The sequence below is a fragment of the Cucurbita pepo genome, chromosome 11, assembly GCF_057944985.1.
Source record: "Cucurbita pepo subsp. pepo isolate OVF chromosome 11, ASM5794498v1, whole genome shotgun sequence".
In the NCBI taxonomy this organism is placed as follows: domain Eukaryota; kingdom Viridiplantae; phylum Streptophyta; class Magnoliopsida; order Cucurbitales; family Cucurbitaceae; genus Cucurbita; species Cucurbita pepo.
Window position 1 is genome coordinate 2,765,988 of NC_141808.1, and position 16,626 is coordinate 2,782,613.

Below are 16,626 nucleotides of genomic sequence, written 5' to 3' on the forward strand. Positions count from 1 at the left end.
AAAATATTTTGTTTCAAAAAAATTTTTAATTTTTCGAGTTTAAAAAATATTATTAAATTTTAAAAAGTTTTATTAATACCAACTAAATTAGGTTGATAAAATTTTAAATGTAACATTAAAATTCTTAATATTTATAAAATAAGTTTTAAAAATTTCTTAATGTTTAATTTTAAACCTTTTAATATTATTTTTTAAAGTTGAGTATTTTTTAATTGTAATACTGACAACAAAAATATTTTTAATTGTGATACCAACGAACAAACGTATTTTTAAATTTTTTTAAAAAATTTAAAGGTATTTTTGATTTTTTTTTTAATTCTTAATATTTTGTAGGTTAAAAAGAATATTTTGAGATGTTAATGATATTTTTATGTATTATTATTATTTTTTTAATGTATAAAAGTATTTTTGAGAATTTGGTAAGAGTTTAAAAGTATAATTATATATTTTTTAATTTAGAAATATTTTTTATAAAGAAAAAGCCAAAGGTTGAACAATATTTTTATTTATTTAGCGGGAAAAAATACCATCAAACTAATTTTATAATAAAAATACCAAACATTTATTAATCAAACATCGAAAGTAGTATTATATGGTATCGAAAAAAGTAGACATTCATGTAAAATCTGTCGGCCTACCAAGTTCTTCATCAGATGGGAAAGAACTAAGAGAAGACGATCCTCATAGCTTTCAAGCAAAGGAACAATCATCTTTGGAGATCGAACGGAGATTGTTCTCGCAAGAGCATGGAGCTTGAGGTGTCTGGATCGGAGTCGGATTTTGACGACAATAATAAGAGGAAGAATTTGGAGGGCTCGACTGGTGATCGGATTCGCGTGAAGAAGAAGACTCTGCAGGCTGTGCTGGAGCAGTGTCAGAGATCTCTCGAATCGCTGAACGATTCCAGCGGTGTCGATGAAAACGAGGGGGATGAATATGAAGATGAAAGGCAGGGTGAGGTTTCGGGATCTGTGCGGGGTGATCGAGAAGCCGACGAGGTATGGGGGTTTCCTATGGATCCAAATTTTTGTAGTTTCGGGGATTTTAACTGAGAATTATTTTATTGTATCTGAGTTAGGGTTATTTAGCACAATGATTACGGGCTGCCGTGTGAGGTTTTTAGCTGGGAATTCTTTGCTGAATGTTGGCTTGATTTCTACTGTTTCTGATTTAGAAGAACTTAGAATAATGACTTTGAAGATGCTATATGAGTGAGTTTAGAAATTATGTGCATTTTTCTTATTTGTTTTGTACTGCTATGTGAGATTGAATACCAGATGAGATGAACGACTTATGATTTTGATGTATTAGCGTATGGTAGTTTGTCATCTGCTGGAATCGAAGTTCTTTCTATGGACGCTTCACAACTCAATGGGTACTTTTTTCTGGTTCAGCTTGAGGATGCTCTACTCTACTGTTATACAGTGATGAGTATAGGTGTAAGATTGATTTGAAGTTGCCTATAAGGATTGGATTTGAAGTTGCCTATAAGGATTGGTTTCGAAGTTGCCTATAATGATTGGTTTGAAGTTGCCTATAATGATTGGTTTGAAGTTGTCTGGAAGTAATTCATCATGGAAATCGTTTTATGTTCATCGTTCTTTCAGGATTTGTTTGTTTATTCTTCCATTGAAGTCTCTTATGCATGTAATGGGCATCAGCGAGGACTGTTCGTGGGCATGGTCACGTTGATGGGAAATTTGTTTTCATTTTTTTGGGAAGTGTAATTGGCGCAACTCAATTAGGTAGAGAAAATGTGAAATACAACAACTTCTTTAGGTGTTTTTCGAGGATGTTTGAATCACGTGCCAATTCAAGTAATATCTGTATCAGCTCAAACTCACCGCTAGCAGATATTGTTCTCTTTGGGCTTTCTCTTCCGGGCTTTTCCTCAGGATTTTAAAACGCATCTACTAGGGAGAGGTTTCCACACCTTTATAAGGGAATGTTTCGTTCCCCTCTCCAACCAATATGAGATTTCACAATATCATTCATTTGGAGAAAATGTGAAATACAACAACCTCTTAATGCCTTTTTCCTGCAAAGTGAAAGCTAGGATCCTCCATCCATTCACTTTCAGTCTTTCTAAGAAATAGGATTTTCATTGAAAAAGATGGAAGTACAAGGACAATTGCGAAGAACACTTCCCTTCTCCCTTAAATACCACCTATATAAAACTTCATGGATAAGCCCTCCAGTTGCAAGTAATCAAAAGGAGGGGTACTCTAAAACTTAGCTGTTAGTATTAGCTACCTGATAAATTCTTGGATGGAGTTGGATGTCTGAAATTCTTTTTATATGGGTTTCATGCTCTTTATATTGGAATTTGGTTTCAATTTGTATTTAAATTTTATGATCCATGGCATTGACTTGAAAACATCTTTCTGCAGTTGTGTGATCTACTTAAATCTAAAGTTGAATGCCGTGACTTTCTTGAAAAGCTAGAGGATGCTCGAGCATCAGTTCCACTAAACACTTTTGGTATATCTTCAGAACTTAACCAGACTTTATTAAGGAATTGCAAACAGATTGTAGTTCGTGCATGTGAAGATAGAAATTTAGAATTTACAGGACCATCTCATTCATTTGAGATGAAAATATTGTTTTATTTATGGCATGATTGGTGGTTGATTATTATTCATTTCATTTTATTTTTATTACTTTTCTTTGTAATGGTAGAAGAATGCAGTTCTTGGGACGTGGTCAGTGATGTGGATCTATGGGAAAGTGGTGATGCTCTAGATCAAGAAGGTTACATCGTTGTGAAGCAAGAGGATATAGTCGATGGCATTGCTTGTTTCATGGCTGCATACTTATTGTCCTTAAAGGAAACCAAGGTATGCTCACATGGCTCTCTCTCTCTCTCACATATACATATGTGCGTGTATATAAGAGTCTATGGTTAAAGTTGGAGAAATTTGGGTGTTGGTAGTTTTAAGTCTCTTGGTTTACAATACCCCAAGATAAGTATATAATGGTTAAAGTTCGAGAAATTGTAATTCTCTCATCGAGTTCCTCTAAATACCAAAAAGAACCCAATCTAGTTTTGGGGCTCAAGTCGAGTCTCCTTGGATCTCACATCAGAAAGAGCTCTCTCAAATTCTGGTGGAGTAACTCAATGTTGAATTGAGGATCTAATATTCTCGAACTCAGGCCTCAAGCCCATAAAAAACTTAGAGAGCCCCTTTACTCTATATTCTATCAGGCTATTCTATGTTAGATGAAATTCTTTCTAACAAGAGCTTTTAGAATTTGAATCGATCGGTGCCCCTATCTTTGAAAGGAGTCCCTCATGTTCAGCTGGTTCCATAGAAGTCTAAGCCTTCGGTAATAAATAGTATAGCACATTGATTTCTTGATTTGACCCTTGATTTCACACTATGCTGTGGGCTGTGGCAACTGGCAATTTATCTTTCATATCTATCTGGTCTTAGAAGAAGCATTATTTCTATGAGCTATGTGCCTACAATCAACGTTTTCATTGGATCTCATTGTTTTGCAGGAATTGTCACCTAACCAACTTCAGAATGGTGAGTCTTGCCGCACTTTCTTGTTGAGATGTTGTTTTTAGATTTCAGTAGATCCCAATCAATGTTGCAAAGCTCAGTAATGTGGGCTTGTCACCCAAATAAAGGCATTGAAATGGTTGGAAGCTGGTTCAACCCATCAACCCCATCCGCTCCAAGTAGATCCCAATCAATGTTGTGGATGAATATGTTCCGAGGGTCTATGTTGAATTTTTTTAAAAAAATTTACACTCTTTTCATATTGGAATTTAGACTACACTTTAAGCAATTTGGTTCTGGTCTGATTATATCTTGAATCTCATGCAGCCCTTTGCAAAACATTCTCAGTGAAGAAGAGAAAAGGAAAACTCCGGAAGGCGTGGGATGGAAGCAAGGTCATTTATAATGTGGCATCCTGGGGAGCTACTGCAGTTGGGTATGTTAATCAACTGGTTTGACTGAATAATATCATATAAAAAAGTTATTGCATTTACCATTCGATTACTCTTCATTGTATGGACCACTAAGACAATTAAAACCGGTGTTGTTTGATGTGCTCCCTTAAAATGTTCCTGTTTTTTTTCCCCGAGGACAAACAAACAAACGTGAGGTATAGAAATTTGAACCTCCGGCTTCAAAAGGAGTAGATATCAGTTACCATTGAATTATGTTCATATTGGTCATATCCAATATTGTTTTTCTGCGATAATGCTCTTCATTTAGTATAACCTGGACGAGCATCAAGAGCTGCCCGTATGCTGTGGCAATTCGATGCCACCAGTTGAACTATACAACATTGTCTTTAAATTTCATGTTTCATATATTCATGTTCATACTAAAGGATTTTTGTGTATTTGTTTTTCCTTGTATTTACATCACTATAGAGAATCTGTATGCATATTAGCTTTAACATTTGAATTCCTTCCTTTGAAACTGGAAAAGGCAATATATTTCTCTTCTTCTGATACTTCCTGCAACTGATATGCACAGGCTATACCAGAACCCTGTGATTCTAAGTGCTGCTTCTAAAGCCTTCTGGACTTCCTGCCAAGTAATATCAAAGCTTCTCTAACATACCTTCTTATGTAAATATGCTCTGCTCAAGTGCAGTATCCGAAAGAAAATTTGTTGTTCTTTAGGCTTATTCTTGCATGCCCAGATTGATTAGTTCCTTGAAGAATACACTCTTGTATGTAGATATCTTTTCTATTCTGCTAGGATCTTGTTATTATTTGATGAGATTTCTGTATCTATACCAAAAACTATTATTTGTAGCTTGTTCCCACATGGAAGCAAGCACTGCAACTTATGCAATATTGTTGATAGAGATTTGTGTTTCCCAAATTGAGATTGTCCTGTGCTTTCTGCTATGTTGAACTGGATGGTAGATTTTCCAAACATTCAAATTTGTGTCTAATGAGATTATAAACGTGCAATTCCCGGTCTAGTTCATGAATTTGAAGTATTTAGAGATTGATTAAACATTCTTTAGAGTTTAGAGATTAGATCGATACAAAAGAAAAAGTTCAAGAACTAAACGATAAAAGTGAACCTACCAATGGTCCAATACATGATGCAACCAATAAAAGTGAACGATACATGTCAAATATTTGTTCAAATCTAATAGGATTGTATTTCTCCTATAAATTTTATCTCATGGTAGGTCTAGTTAGCCCTACACACTACCAATGGTCCAATACGTGATGCAACCGATTACTTGACCTTCTATTCAAGGACAAACAGTTTGTCCATACCCGAGATTTGTTTCCTTAACTCTCATAGGTATGCGTGCTTAGTTTTTCTTTCATAAAATTCTTCATAATCGAGTCATTTTATCCTACACAGCTTAAATCATGCCAAATATTTGTTCTATTCAAATCCAAGGACAAACAGTTTGTCCATGCCCGTCAACCAATAAAAGTGAACGATACATGTCAAATATTTGTTCAAATCCAACAAGATTGTATTTCTCCTATCTAGGGAGCTCTAGGGATATAAGTTTTATCTCGTGGTAGGTCTAGTTATCCCTACACTACCAATGGTCCAATACGTGATGCAACCGATTACTTGACCTTCTATTCAAGGACACACAAGTTTGTCCATACCTGCGATTTGTTTCCTTATCCTCTCATAGATATGCGTGCTTAGTTTTTCTTTTACAAAAAAATTCTTCACAATCGAGTCATTTTGTCCTACACAACTTAAATCATGCTAGTTTAACGGCCTAAAAATATTTTCAATACGATTTATAGCTATAAAATCATAAAGAAATAATAAATTATAGATCATAAAAATTTGAAACCAAATAAATAGATATTTGAATTATGGACGATATTTTCAACTCACTTTGACACTCAGCTCATAAGTACGCGGCATGTCGACAAGCACAGAAACTCGAAAGGCAAAACTGGACGAGCCAGTGGTCCACCGACCACATTCCAATCGTTTTAATCCATCGGCCACGACCCACTCCCAATATTATCTCAAGCCCCCACCCTCCTCCACCTCTCACTCACTCTCCCTCTCTCTCTCTGCTGCGTTGCGATGTGGGACGATAGGCACGGTGGCTTGCCGGGCTCCGATCAGCCACAATCCGATCAAGAATCCTTTATTGACTTCGATTTCTTCGCCGCCGCGATTAAACCTAAGGTGATTGCTCTTTACGAGCATTTCGTACATCCTTTTCTTCCTCTTCCAAGTGTTTTTATTGTCCTTGTGAAGCTAGCTAGGGTTTTGAGATGGTTTTGGGTATTTTTCCATATTGATGAACTTTTATGAGTTTTGCTCCGGTTTAGGATTATTACAAGACGTTGGAGGTGGATTACGATGCAACGGATGATGATATTCGAGCCAATTACATTCGGCTGGCTCTGGTTCGTGAATTCGTGTTCTCTCCCCTCTATCTCCATTGCTTGTTTTTGGTTATCCATTTTGATTTGGTTCTCATTTCAGTATTCTTGTTTGTGGGTGATAATCTCAACCGGTACTTGGAATTGGTTCCCTGCAGAAATGGCATCCTGATAAGCACGAAGATCAGGATAGTGCCACTTCCAGATTTCAGGAAATAAATGAGGCTTATCAAGGTCGGTTTCCAGCTTTTAGTTTCTAATGCATTTTACTGCTCGCATTACTTTACAGCTTTCCCTGCATTTTTCATGCACGTCTTAGTCAGGGATCATGTATACTCGTCATTCGTGAGTTGGGTGGTGTGTGCTTGATCACTCCGGAGTAGTACAAATTGTGTCTTTTGTAATGTTTGGTTTGGAGGAGCAATTGTCATTAAAAAAAGAAAAAAAAATCTGGAGACAAAGAACATATCATTAGAGGAAGAATGGTACAAATAGGAGCCAAGGAATCAGCTTTTAGCCAAGGGGATTGCAAAATATCAATGGTAGTTGTAGGCTGTGGACTTCCATAATCGAGCGGCCTTGTGGTTGCTTACAAGGGAATCACACTGTGAGATCCCACATCGGTTGGGGAGGAGAACAGAGCATTGTTTATAAAGGTGTGGAAACCTCTCCCTAGCATACACATTTTAAAAATCTTGAAGGGAAGCCTAAAAGGGAAAGGCCAAATAGGACAATATCTGCTAGCGGTGGGGCTGGGCCGTTACAAATGGTATCAGAGCCAGACACCGAACGATGTGCCAAGGAGGAGGCTAAGCCCTAAAGGGGGGTGGACACGAGGCGGTGTGCCAACAAGGATGCTGGACCCCCGAAGGGGGGTGGATTGGGGGGTCCCACATCGATTGGAGAAGGGAATGAGTGCTTTGAGGACGCTGGGCCCTGAGGGGGTGGATTGGGAGATCCCACATCGGTTGGGGAGGAGAACGAAACATTCTTTATATAGGTGTGAAAATCTCTCCCTAACAGACGCGTTTTAAAAACCTTGAAGGGAGCGCGAAAATGAAAACCCAAAGAGAACAATATCTGCCAGTGGCAGGATTGGGCCGTTACAAACCCTTCGAGTTTCTTGGCTGTCAAATAATGCAAAAGAGGCAAAAGTCCACAGTTTAGAACATGATAAACGTCGAGGACCGCAAAGATTTCCTAACCTGACAACAAAATGTTAGTAGGTACCGATCAAATTGGCTCCATGCACTTCTGACTTCGCCTTCAAAGGTTCTATATTTGTAACATGAAGGCCTTAGAAGCCCAAGTACTTAGAGAAATGAAAGAAAAAAGAATGGGAAAGTTCTCATAAAACGAAAAAAAGTTATGGAAAAGTGAATTCTTTGAGGGACTTTATGGTAGTAGTTATGGTGGGAAAGAAGTCTATGGAGGTCTGTTCGTCGAGCATGATAACCTAGTGCCGTTGCTATTTTAATTGAGTAATTTCCATTAGTATGAGAAACTCAGATATGTTAGTGGTTTGTTGTTGTGGGAGATGACAAACTTTTGGTTCTTCCATTTTCTCTTTTGGGTTGGGGTGGGGGTGCGGATGACACAAACGACTACCATCAGGAACAATGAAAGCACTAGAGAGGCCACGAAAATATTGTCCGCTTTGGCCCGTTACGTATCGCCGTTAGCCTCACGGTTTTAAAACGCAGTTACTAGAGAGAGTTTTCCACCCCCTTATAAGAAATGCTTCGTTCTTCTCTCCAACATCTCACAATCCACCCCCTTAGGGGCCCAGCCTCGCTGGCACACCGCTGGTGTCTGATTCTAATACCATTTGCAACAGCCCAAACTCACCGCTAGCAGATATTGTCAATTTTGGCCCGTTACATATCACCGTCAGCCTCACGGTTTTAAAATGCATCTACTAGGGAGAGCTTTCCACACCCTTATAAGAAATGTTTCGTTCCCATCTCCAACCGATGTGGGATCTCACAATCCACCCCCTTACTCACCGCTAGCAGATATTGTCAACTTTGGCCCGTTACATATCATCGTCAGCCTCACGGTTTTAAAATGCATCTACTAGGGAGAGCTCCACACCCTTATAAGAAATGTTTCGTTCCCATCTCCAACCGATGTGGGATCTCACAATCCACCCCCTTAGGGGCCCAACGTCCTCGCTGGCACACCGTTTGGTGTCTGGCTCTGATACCATTTACAACAGCCTAAGCCCACTGCAAGCAGATATAGTCCACTTTGGCCCGTTACGTATCGCTATCAGCTTCACGATTTTAAAACGTGTCTATTAGGGAGAGCTTTCCACACCCTTATAAGGAATGCTTCGTCCCCCTCGACCGATATTGGATCTCACATATTCTCCAAGGATCAGGTAGAAAACCTATTTTAAACTAAAAACAATCAAGGGAATGCTTGAGAAAGCAATCTAGAGGAACTCCATTTGTTCTACACCATCACAGACTCAATGGGAGATCTATAGTTGAGTTATGGCGTGGAATAAAAAGTAGATGCACATTCTCTTTCTTTGTTAGTCCAGGCTGCTTTGTCTTTTTAATTAATAGTCTCTAAATCTCACAAAACACTTCAATTATTCATGGACAGTTTTGAGTGATCCCATGAAGAGGAGAGAATACGACAACAAAGGCATGCTGTACAAATATGATTACACCGTAGTTGTAAGAAATCCCCTCCCCTCTCTGCTACTTTTTACCACAATAACACCAACCACGCCTTCCATTATTCTTATGTCTGTAAATTATTACGTTTTGTGCAGGAATATCTCAACCGTTTCAAGGGGCTTATATTGACTTGTAATGGCCTCGGAATTAAGCATTCCATTGGGTAGAAAACATAAACTCCATTCTTCCTAAGCATCCCTGTCGGTACACATGGGAACATTTGGCCTATTCTCTATCAATCTGGCTTACACATGACAGCTCCAGCGGCGCACCTCTGAGTCAATGCTTTCCCCTCTCTGCTACCCATTTTTTCTTTTGTTCTGATCTTTGTATAAATATCGAAACAGAAACCCTTCAGATTTGTATAAAGAAAGAAACAACTCTTCATTGATGTATGAACAGGATGAACAAGTTCGAGCATAGAACGAAATAAGCCCAAAAATGCCCAGAATCTGCAATAAAGAGCTCCCATTTTAGCTGAAAACTTTACTTTTTGAGTTCTTGATCTGTGGCCTTCAATCTCTCATGGTTTGTTCTTGAAGTTGTTGATATTGTAGCCTCAGAATTCTCTGTGGGACAGGAAAAGAGTGCTACCCATTTGCATAATGAGTATGCATGGATATGTTAGATTGAAGGTTGAGACATGTAATGTGAGATTTTATGTCGGTTGGAGACGTGAACAAAGCATTCTTTATAAGGATGTAGAAACCTCTCCTAATAAACGTGTTTTAAAAACTTTGAGGTGGGGAGGAGAACGAAGCATATTCTTAGATGTGGAAACCTCTCTTAGCAAACATTTTAAGAACCCTAAAGTGGACTTGTAGCCGTTACATATTAACATTGAATTTTGTTATTGCCTCGAAATCTCTTTATGATGGATAAAATTTTCATACTTTTTGTGTTTGATTCTAGTTGTTTTCACGCATTTATTAGTGAAAAGAAATGTCTTTATGAATGAAATGAATGTAGTCGATATCAATTCTTTTTTTCACTTTTAGAGAAGCTTTCTATCTTAAAAATTTTCGAACTCAAAGGAAAAAAAATGTTTTTAATAATAATTTCATGAATTTTATAAGAAAAAAAAATGCTCTTCTTCCAAACGAATGAATGTAGTCGATATCAATTCTTTTTTTCACTTTTAGAGAAGCTTTCTATCTTAAAAATTTTTGAACTCAAAGGAAAAAAAATGTTTTTAATAATAATTTCATGAATTTTATAAGAAAAAAAAATGCTCTTCTTCCAAACCAATAATTATTACTGGCCAATAAACGAATATTTTTATTTTCTTAGAGCTAATTTTGTGGATTTTTTAAATAAAATAGGAAAATAAATGACGTGGCAATGTCGTGGAGGGTACCTTCCATTTCTTGCCATGGAGGCATAATTAATTGAAACGCTACCGCATAATATGATTGAAAATTATTAAAAATAGAAAAAGATGTGTCAGCTTTCTCTCTCCTTGCATTTAAATGAGCTGGCAATCCTCCTCAACACCTCGATGTCATCGTCACTACCTTTAATCCAACGGCTCTAACTTATCTCTTATTCTACATTCGCCGCAGGCTATTACAGCTCTTTTTTTTTTTTTTTTTTTTTTTTTTTGGGTTTTAAAGCCGCCCGCGGATCTTTACCACACGGCGAAAACGCTAATCCCTCTCCTTTTCTCTTTGTATCCTTTTCTTCTGCTCGCCGGAGTTCAAAAATGGCCACCGCCGTGCCGGAAAATCTCTCTCGTGAGCAATATGTGTACCTAGCAAAGCTTGCCGAGCAGGCCGAAAGATATGAGGAGATGGTTCAGTTTATGCAGAAACTTGTTCTTGGTTCAACCCCAGGCTCCGAGCTCTCTGTGGAGGAGCGAAATCTTCTCTCTGTCGCTTACAAGAACGTGATTGGCTCACTTCGAGCCGCTTGGCGGATTGTCTCTTCCATCGAGCAGAAGGAGGAGAGCCGTAAGAATGAAGAGCATGTTGTTCTTGTTAAGGATTATAGATCAAATGTTGAGACTGAGCTTTCCGAGGTCTGTGCGAGTATTTTGAAGCTTTTGGACTCGAATCTTATTCCCTCCGCCACTGCTAGTGAGTCTAAGGTCTTCTACTTGAAGATGAAGGGGGATTACCATAGATATTTGGCGGAGTTTAAGGTTGGGGATGAGAGGAAAACCGCTGCTGAGGATACTATGCTGGCTTATAAGGCTGCTCAGGTACTTCTGGCTTAGCTTTTTTTTCTTCTTTTTTGGTATTATTGAGATATTTTTGAATTGGTGCTGCTTTTATGGACCTGTGAAGTTGGACATTTGACTTGTGAATTGACTTTGAATTCTGATATAGTACCGCTACGAACATCCCTACTTATGCGATCCTTCTCTTACTGTTGATAGTTACAGCCTTCTTCTTCCACAGAAATTAAATCTTGATTTATCCTGGTTTCAGATCGAAGACGTTTTTCTTTTTAATTTATTACTCGGTTCTTCATTGCTGTTCTTGTGGGATCTCCAGTCTCCAAGAAACCGTTTCTATGTCGCGCCTCCTTAGTGGCTTATTTTAATAAATTGAATGAAGACATATTAGGATTTTTTTGATTCTATCATATGGGTGCTTGAGATTGGACCATTCTGAATTCTGGTTTTGCATTTGTTGAATTTTATGCTATGAAGGATGTTGCAGCTGCAAATCTTGCACCCACTCATCCGATTAGGCTGGGGCTGGCACTCAATTTCTCTGTATTTTACTTCGAGATTCTGAATCAGTCCGACAAAGCTTGTAGCATGGCCAAGGAGGTATATTTGATCCTTCATTTTGTTTTCATTCACCTATTTCTGGTTCATATGCCCCCTTGTACATTATTTCTCGTCTTTGGTTTATTTCTGAGACGAAGCGTGGGCTAATTCTGGCACTCTTTTGCTTGATCACTGGGGCCTCGTTTCATGGATCTTTGTCATATTCTATTTTTTCTGAGTTATCAAGTGTTCCTAATGCGTCAGCTAATACTATTACCGCGGCGAATTGGTCAAGCTATTGTCTTGACGTGACTTGCTTAATGTGTTTGCAAGGAACCTTCCTCCTAAAACTTGTTTAGCATCACACATCCCACTGTACCCATGAAACAATTTTACGTGGATCTTACAATTGCAGGCTTGCATATGCAGATTTGGACATGTTTGTTTAATATGCATCTTCTTTGACCGATGATTCAAATAGTTCACATTGTTGCATTTGTTTCTGTATCACTCTTCTTTTACTCAAGTCCAGCTTTCAGGAATGTATCATGCTTATTAGTGAAATACTGTCATTAGGCTGGTTATGTCTACCGTAGATGATTGAATCTGTGACTGAATGTGATTCATGTTTCAATTCATCTCCCTTTTAAAGTGTTCTATCATGATTAAAACTGTCTGCTATGACTTTGCTACATAAATAGGCATGTAGTTGGAAAAATTATTTGTCGAGGCTACCACAATTTGACTGTCTCAATAACTGTTGGATTTGGATTTAAAAAATCTCTATGCCCCCTAATAATCTTTAGATGTAAATTTGAGATACTTTCTTTCCTACATTCAATGGTGGATAATTGTTAGCCACATTGTTGAAGTTTCATCGAACAAATTCTCGGTTGGTTGAAACCTTCGAAACTGTTTGCCCATGTTACATTTTCTTGATATCACTTTTGGTTTATTTTCATATCCCTTTTTTTGCTATAACGTGCTTGACACAGCACAACCGTAAAATTATCCACCTCACGACCGTAGTGTAAGTGCACTTACAAGCGTTATGCTTCCCAGTCTATCGTGTATGTTACTCATCATTTATTATGCTTCTGATCAGGCATTTGAGGAAGCCATTGCTGAGCTAGATACTTTGGGTGAAGAATCATACAAGGACAGTACCCTCATCATGCAGCTATTGAGGGACAACCTCACTCTCTGGACTTCAGATGCGCAGGTCAGTAAACACCATCCACCCAGGAAAAAAAAAAGGAAGGAAAGGATGCCTTTTCGTTTTGATTCCTCATTACAGTATCTATTTGTCCCCTCGGTTTCAAAATGTTACATTTTTACTTGAGTTTTGAGTTTAGTTTCCATTTGGTCCTACATTTCAATATTTTACATTTTACTTGAGTTTTCACTAATGCTCAATTTTAATACTTGACATTAACTTTTAGTTAATTAATTTAAAATAATTATGATGTGAAATTTTTTAAAATTAATTTTAATAGTAATTAAAAACAAAACTTGTAAAAGTGTAACCTTTTGAATTCTAGTAGAAAAAATTATTCTAGAAACTCAATAACTAAAAGTATATTTTTTTCCAGAAGAAAACCCCACAAAGCCCAATTTGCAGTCCCTACTCCCGTTTATTATCAGTGCATAACATTAGTGAATATATTGACTCTTTGCAGGACCAGCTAGACGAGTCATAGAAGGCACCATAAGCTCGACCACCTGTCCTGTGGTTGTGGGGGGGAAGAGGGTGTATGGAGGTGGGCTTCAAATGTCATTTGCTTATAATAGCTATTTTAAATGTGTGAATTTGGAAATTAAACGCATTAGTCTGTGAATGATATGTCTTGATCCATAAATTTGGTGGGTTTTACTTGAAAAGAATCAGAATGAAGAATACATTTTTAGCTTCATTTGCTTGCTTAATCTCAAGTTCTGATATCTATGGGGAACATGGCATTTAGAGTGACCTCCATTAACGTGCTTTATACAGGACTGGATAGTTTGTCTTTATGATTGAATAACTGTTACAGGTCTAACTTTATCAGTTTAATTGAGGCACATAAATTGGCTTTTTGTGTCTGGTAGGCCAGTTTAGTTTCAGGCTTTCCTTTAAGCTTTAGCTGGGGGGGTCCCCTTCTTGATATTATTGTGTCCTTGAAGTAGTGGTGTCTGGCTGCTGGTGTGTGCCTCTCCCTATCTATCTTGCACTTGTTAGGAATAAGAGGTCTTTGTGTACATCTCACCTGATAGCCTCTTGTAACAACTCAAGCCTCTTGTAACAACTTAGACCCACCGCTAGAAGATATTGTCTTCTTTAGGCTTTCCCTTTCGGGCTTCCCCCCAAGGCTTTAAAACGCGTCTACTAGGCGAAGGTTTCCACACCCTTATAAATAGTGATTTGTTCTCCTCCCCAACCAATGTGGGACATCACAATCCACCCTCCTTCGAGGCCCAGCGAGCACTCTTTCCTTCCTCCAATCGATGTGGGACCGCCCCCAAATCCACCCCCTTTGGGGCCAGCGTCCTTACTGGCACATCGTCTAGTGTATGGCTCTGATACCATTAGTAACAACCCAGGCCCACCGCCAGACGATATTGTCCTCTTTGGGCTTTCTCTCAAGGCTTTAAAACGCATCTACTAGGAAAAGGTTTCCACACCCTTATAAATGGTAATTTGTTCTCCTCCCCAATCCAATCAATGTGGGAACATCACACCTCTGCCCTGCAGTGACCATTGAGATTGTTTCTTCAAGCATATTTAAAACAAAATTCTAATGGAAAGAACTGTGGAAATTTCAGCTACTGTTTCCATGGAGTTCATCAGTGGAGGAACTATCACCATTGGAAAGCAATCCAATGTATAATAATGTAAAGTAACGAAGGAGGATAGCTTTATCAAATCTGACTCGAGCTGAGGATTTTATCTTACAAAATTGGTTTTGGATTCTACCCAGATCACATAATTTGGCTCCAAGATCACAAAAAATCCCACATCCTTGTAGATTTAATGATGAAATCAGTAAAAAAACACATCAAAAAGAGTTTTTGATCACTACCCTCTCTGCAGAACTCTTCTTCATAACTCCTCTAGAGCACAATTCATCAAGCAACTCCAATGCCTCCTTGGCTAAACCTTCATAGGCCAACCCTTCAATAAGAATCATGTACGAAGCCTCGTTCGGTTTACAGCCTCTGGCAACCATCGATGCCAAGAAATCGATGGCACGAACCGTTTGTTGAACCTTACAGAGTCCTAACATGATAGAGTTGTATGTGATAACATTTGGCCTCACACCAACTTCTTCTAGATCATGGAAAAATGCAATTGCTTCATCAACTTTTCCTTCTCTGCACAGCCCTCCAACGAGCGATGAGTACGTAATTATATCGGGTTTGAGTCCTTTTTCCTTCATCTCGTCTAGAAGTTTAACAGCATCTTCCGTTTTGCCTGCCTTTGATAGCCCATCAATCACTGTGTTGTATGTAATCAATACAGGAGAGCAACCTTTAGTACCAAGTTGATTCAGTATCTCAACAGCAACATCTACCTTCCCATCTTTACACAATGCAGTCAATAGAGTATTATACGTCACAATATCAGGGTAACAACCTCTCGAAGCCATGATATCCAAATACTCGATCGCCCGCTCCATCTTCTTCTCTTTACAAAACCCATGAAGCAACGGGTTATAGCTCGAGGAATTCGGAGTACAGCCATGCTGTGGCATCTTCTCCAAAATATCAATAGCTCGACCCAACAACCCCTTTCGACACAAGAAATTAATCAAGATATTGAAAGTAACAACACTAGGAGAACATCCCTTACGAACCATTTCAGCCAACAGCTTCTCGGCATCCGTCCACCTCCCCGTACTACACATACTACGCAAGATGATGTTATGAGTAATCACATTAGGTTGGCAGCCATAGGAAGACATTTCATTCAAAAACTCAATAGCTTCATCCAACCTTCCTTCCTTACAAATCCCATTTATAAGAACATTGTAAGTGACAACATCAGGCTTACATCCTTTCTCCCTCATTTCATCCAACAATTTCATCGCCTGCCCAACTCCACTCTCCTTACAAGTTGCTTCAATCAATATAGTATAAGTTATTACATCAGGATAACACTCCCTCTGCAACTGTCTATGAAGAACTTCCATGGCTTCCTTCAACTTCCCACTGTCACAGAGCGTACGCAAGATTATATTATAAGTAATAACATCAGGAGAAATACTCATTCGATCCAAAAGTTTCAAAGCATTGTCAATTTCACCAGATTTACAGTAACCACTAATAAGAACATTGTAAGTTATCACATCAGGAACAGCCCCAGAATCCTCCAAAATTTCCATAACTCGAGCAGCCTTCCTAGTTTTTCCAGTTTTACACAAACCACGAATCAAACTAGTACACACAATTGCATCAGGAATATCACCACGATAAACCATACCCTCTATGAATTTAAACCCTTCTTCCAATTCCCCATTTCTTACCAGTCGACGAAGATGATTATTGTTCTCAAATTCCTCAAAACTCTGCGAATGATTCGAAGAAAATGATGAAGAACTGGAGCCATTCAAATGGGTATGAAGATTTTTCTCCCCCTGTTGCGAAGGATTCTTCAGAACCGCACGAACAAAGGATTCTTCAGAACAATCAGAAGGAATAACAAGAAATCGAGGTTTCCCCTTTCCTCCCACAAAAAAACTTACAGAACTGATCTCCGGAGTAGCCCTTCTCTCGGCCCTAACTTTACGGCCGCGATTTTTGGTGCTGCGACGCTGAAACAAACAGAATCCATCCGTGTAATGCTTCGCATGTAACGTTATATCCATACTCCTCCTTCAATTTGGAAG

The 16,626-nt window shown here is 38.5% G+C and overlaps 4 protein-coding genes across 5 annotated transcripts; 3 read left to right on the forward strand and 1 right to left on the reverse strand.

The window, feature by feature from the left end:
- Positions 1–580: 580 nt before the first annotated feature.
- LOC111805999 (uncharacterized) lies at positions 581–4,850 on the forward strand. Of its 2 annotated transcripts, none has more exons than XM_023691319.2 (6): positions 581–998; positions 2,391–2,481; positions 2,683–2,837; positions 3,503–3,530; positions 3,834–3,942; positions 4,497–4,850. In XM_023691319.2, exons 1-6 carry the CDS (start codon positions 747–749, stop codon positions 4,576–4,578), a joined length of 717 nt encoding a protein of 238 aa, XP_023547087.1. In that variant the 5' UTR covers positions 581–746; the 3' UTR covers positions 4,579–4,850. The 2 variants fall into 2 exon arrangements, with proteins under 2 accessions (XP_023547087.1, XP_023547086.1); XM_023691318.2 differs by having other exon boundaries at positions 583–998; positions 2,680–2,837.
- A 1,027-nt stretch (positions 4,851–5,877) lies between these two features.
- LOC111805007 (dnaJ protein ERDJ3B) lies at positions 5,878–9,529 on the forward strand. Its single transcript, XM_023689863.2, has 5 exons — positions 5,878–6,155; positions 6,302–6,379; positions 6,514–6,589; positions 8,969–9,042; positions 9,141–9,529. The coding sequence occupies exons 1-5, from the start codon at positions 6,051–6,053 to the stop codon at positions 9,210–9,212; spliced, it is 405 nt and encodes a 134-aa protein (XP_023545631.2). The 5' UTR covers positions 5,878–6,050; the 3' UTR covers positions 9,213–9,529.
- Positions 9,530–10,665: 1,136 nt separating this feature from the next.
- LOC111805677 (14-3-3-like protein G-BOX factor 14 kappa) lies at positions 10,666–13,674 on the forward strand. The gene is made up of 4 exons (XM_023690839.2): positions 10,666–11,245; positions 11,699–11,821; positions 12,867–12,983; positions 13,441–13,674. Exons 1-4 carry the CDS (start codon positions 10,748–10,750, stop codon positions 13,459–13,461), a joined length of 759 nt encoding a protein of 252 aa, XP_023546607.1. The 5' UTR covers positions 10,666–10,747; the 3' UTR covers positions 13,462–13,674.
- An 883-nt stretch (positions 13,675–14,557) lies between these two features.
- On the reverse strand, positions 14,558–16,605 carry LOC111805595 (uncharacterized). The gene has a single exon (XM_087128523.1). The coding sequence runs from the start codon at positions 16,603–16,605 to the stop codon at positions 14,797–14,799; it is 1,809 nt and encodes a 602-aa protein (XP_086984649.1). The 3' UTR covers positions 14,558–14,796.
- Between the last annotated feature and the right edge of the window lie 21 nt (positions 16,606–16,626).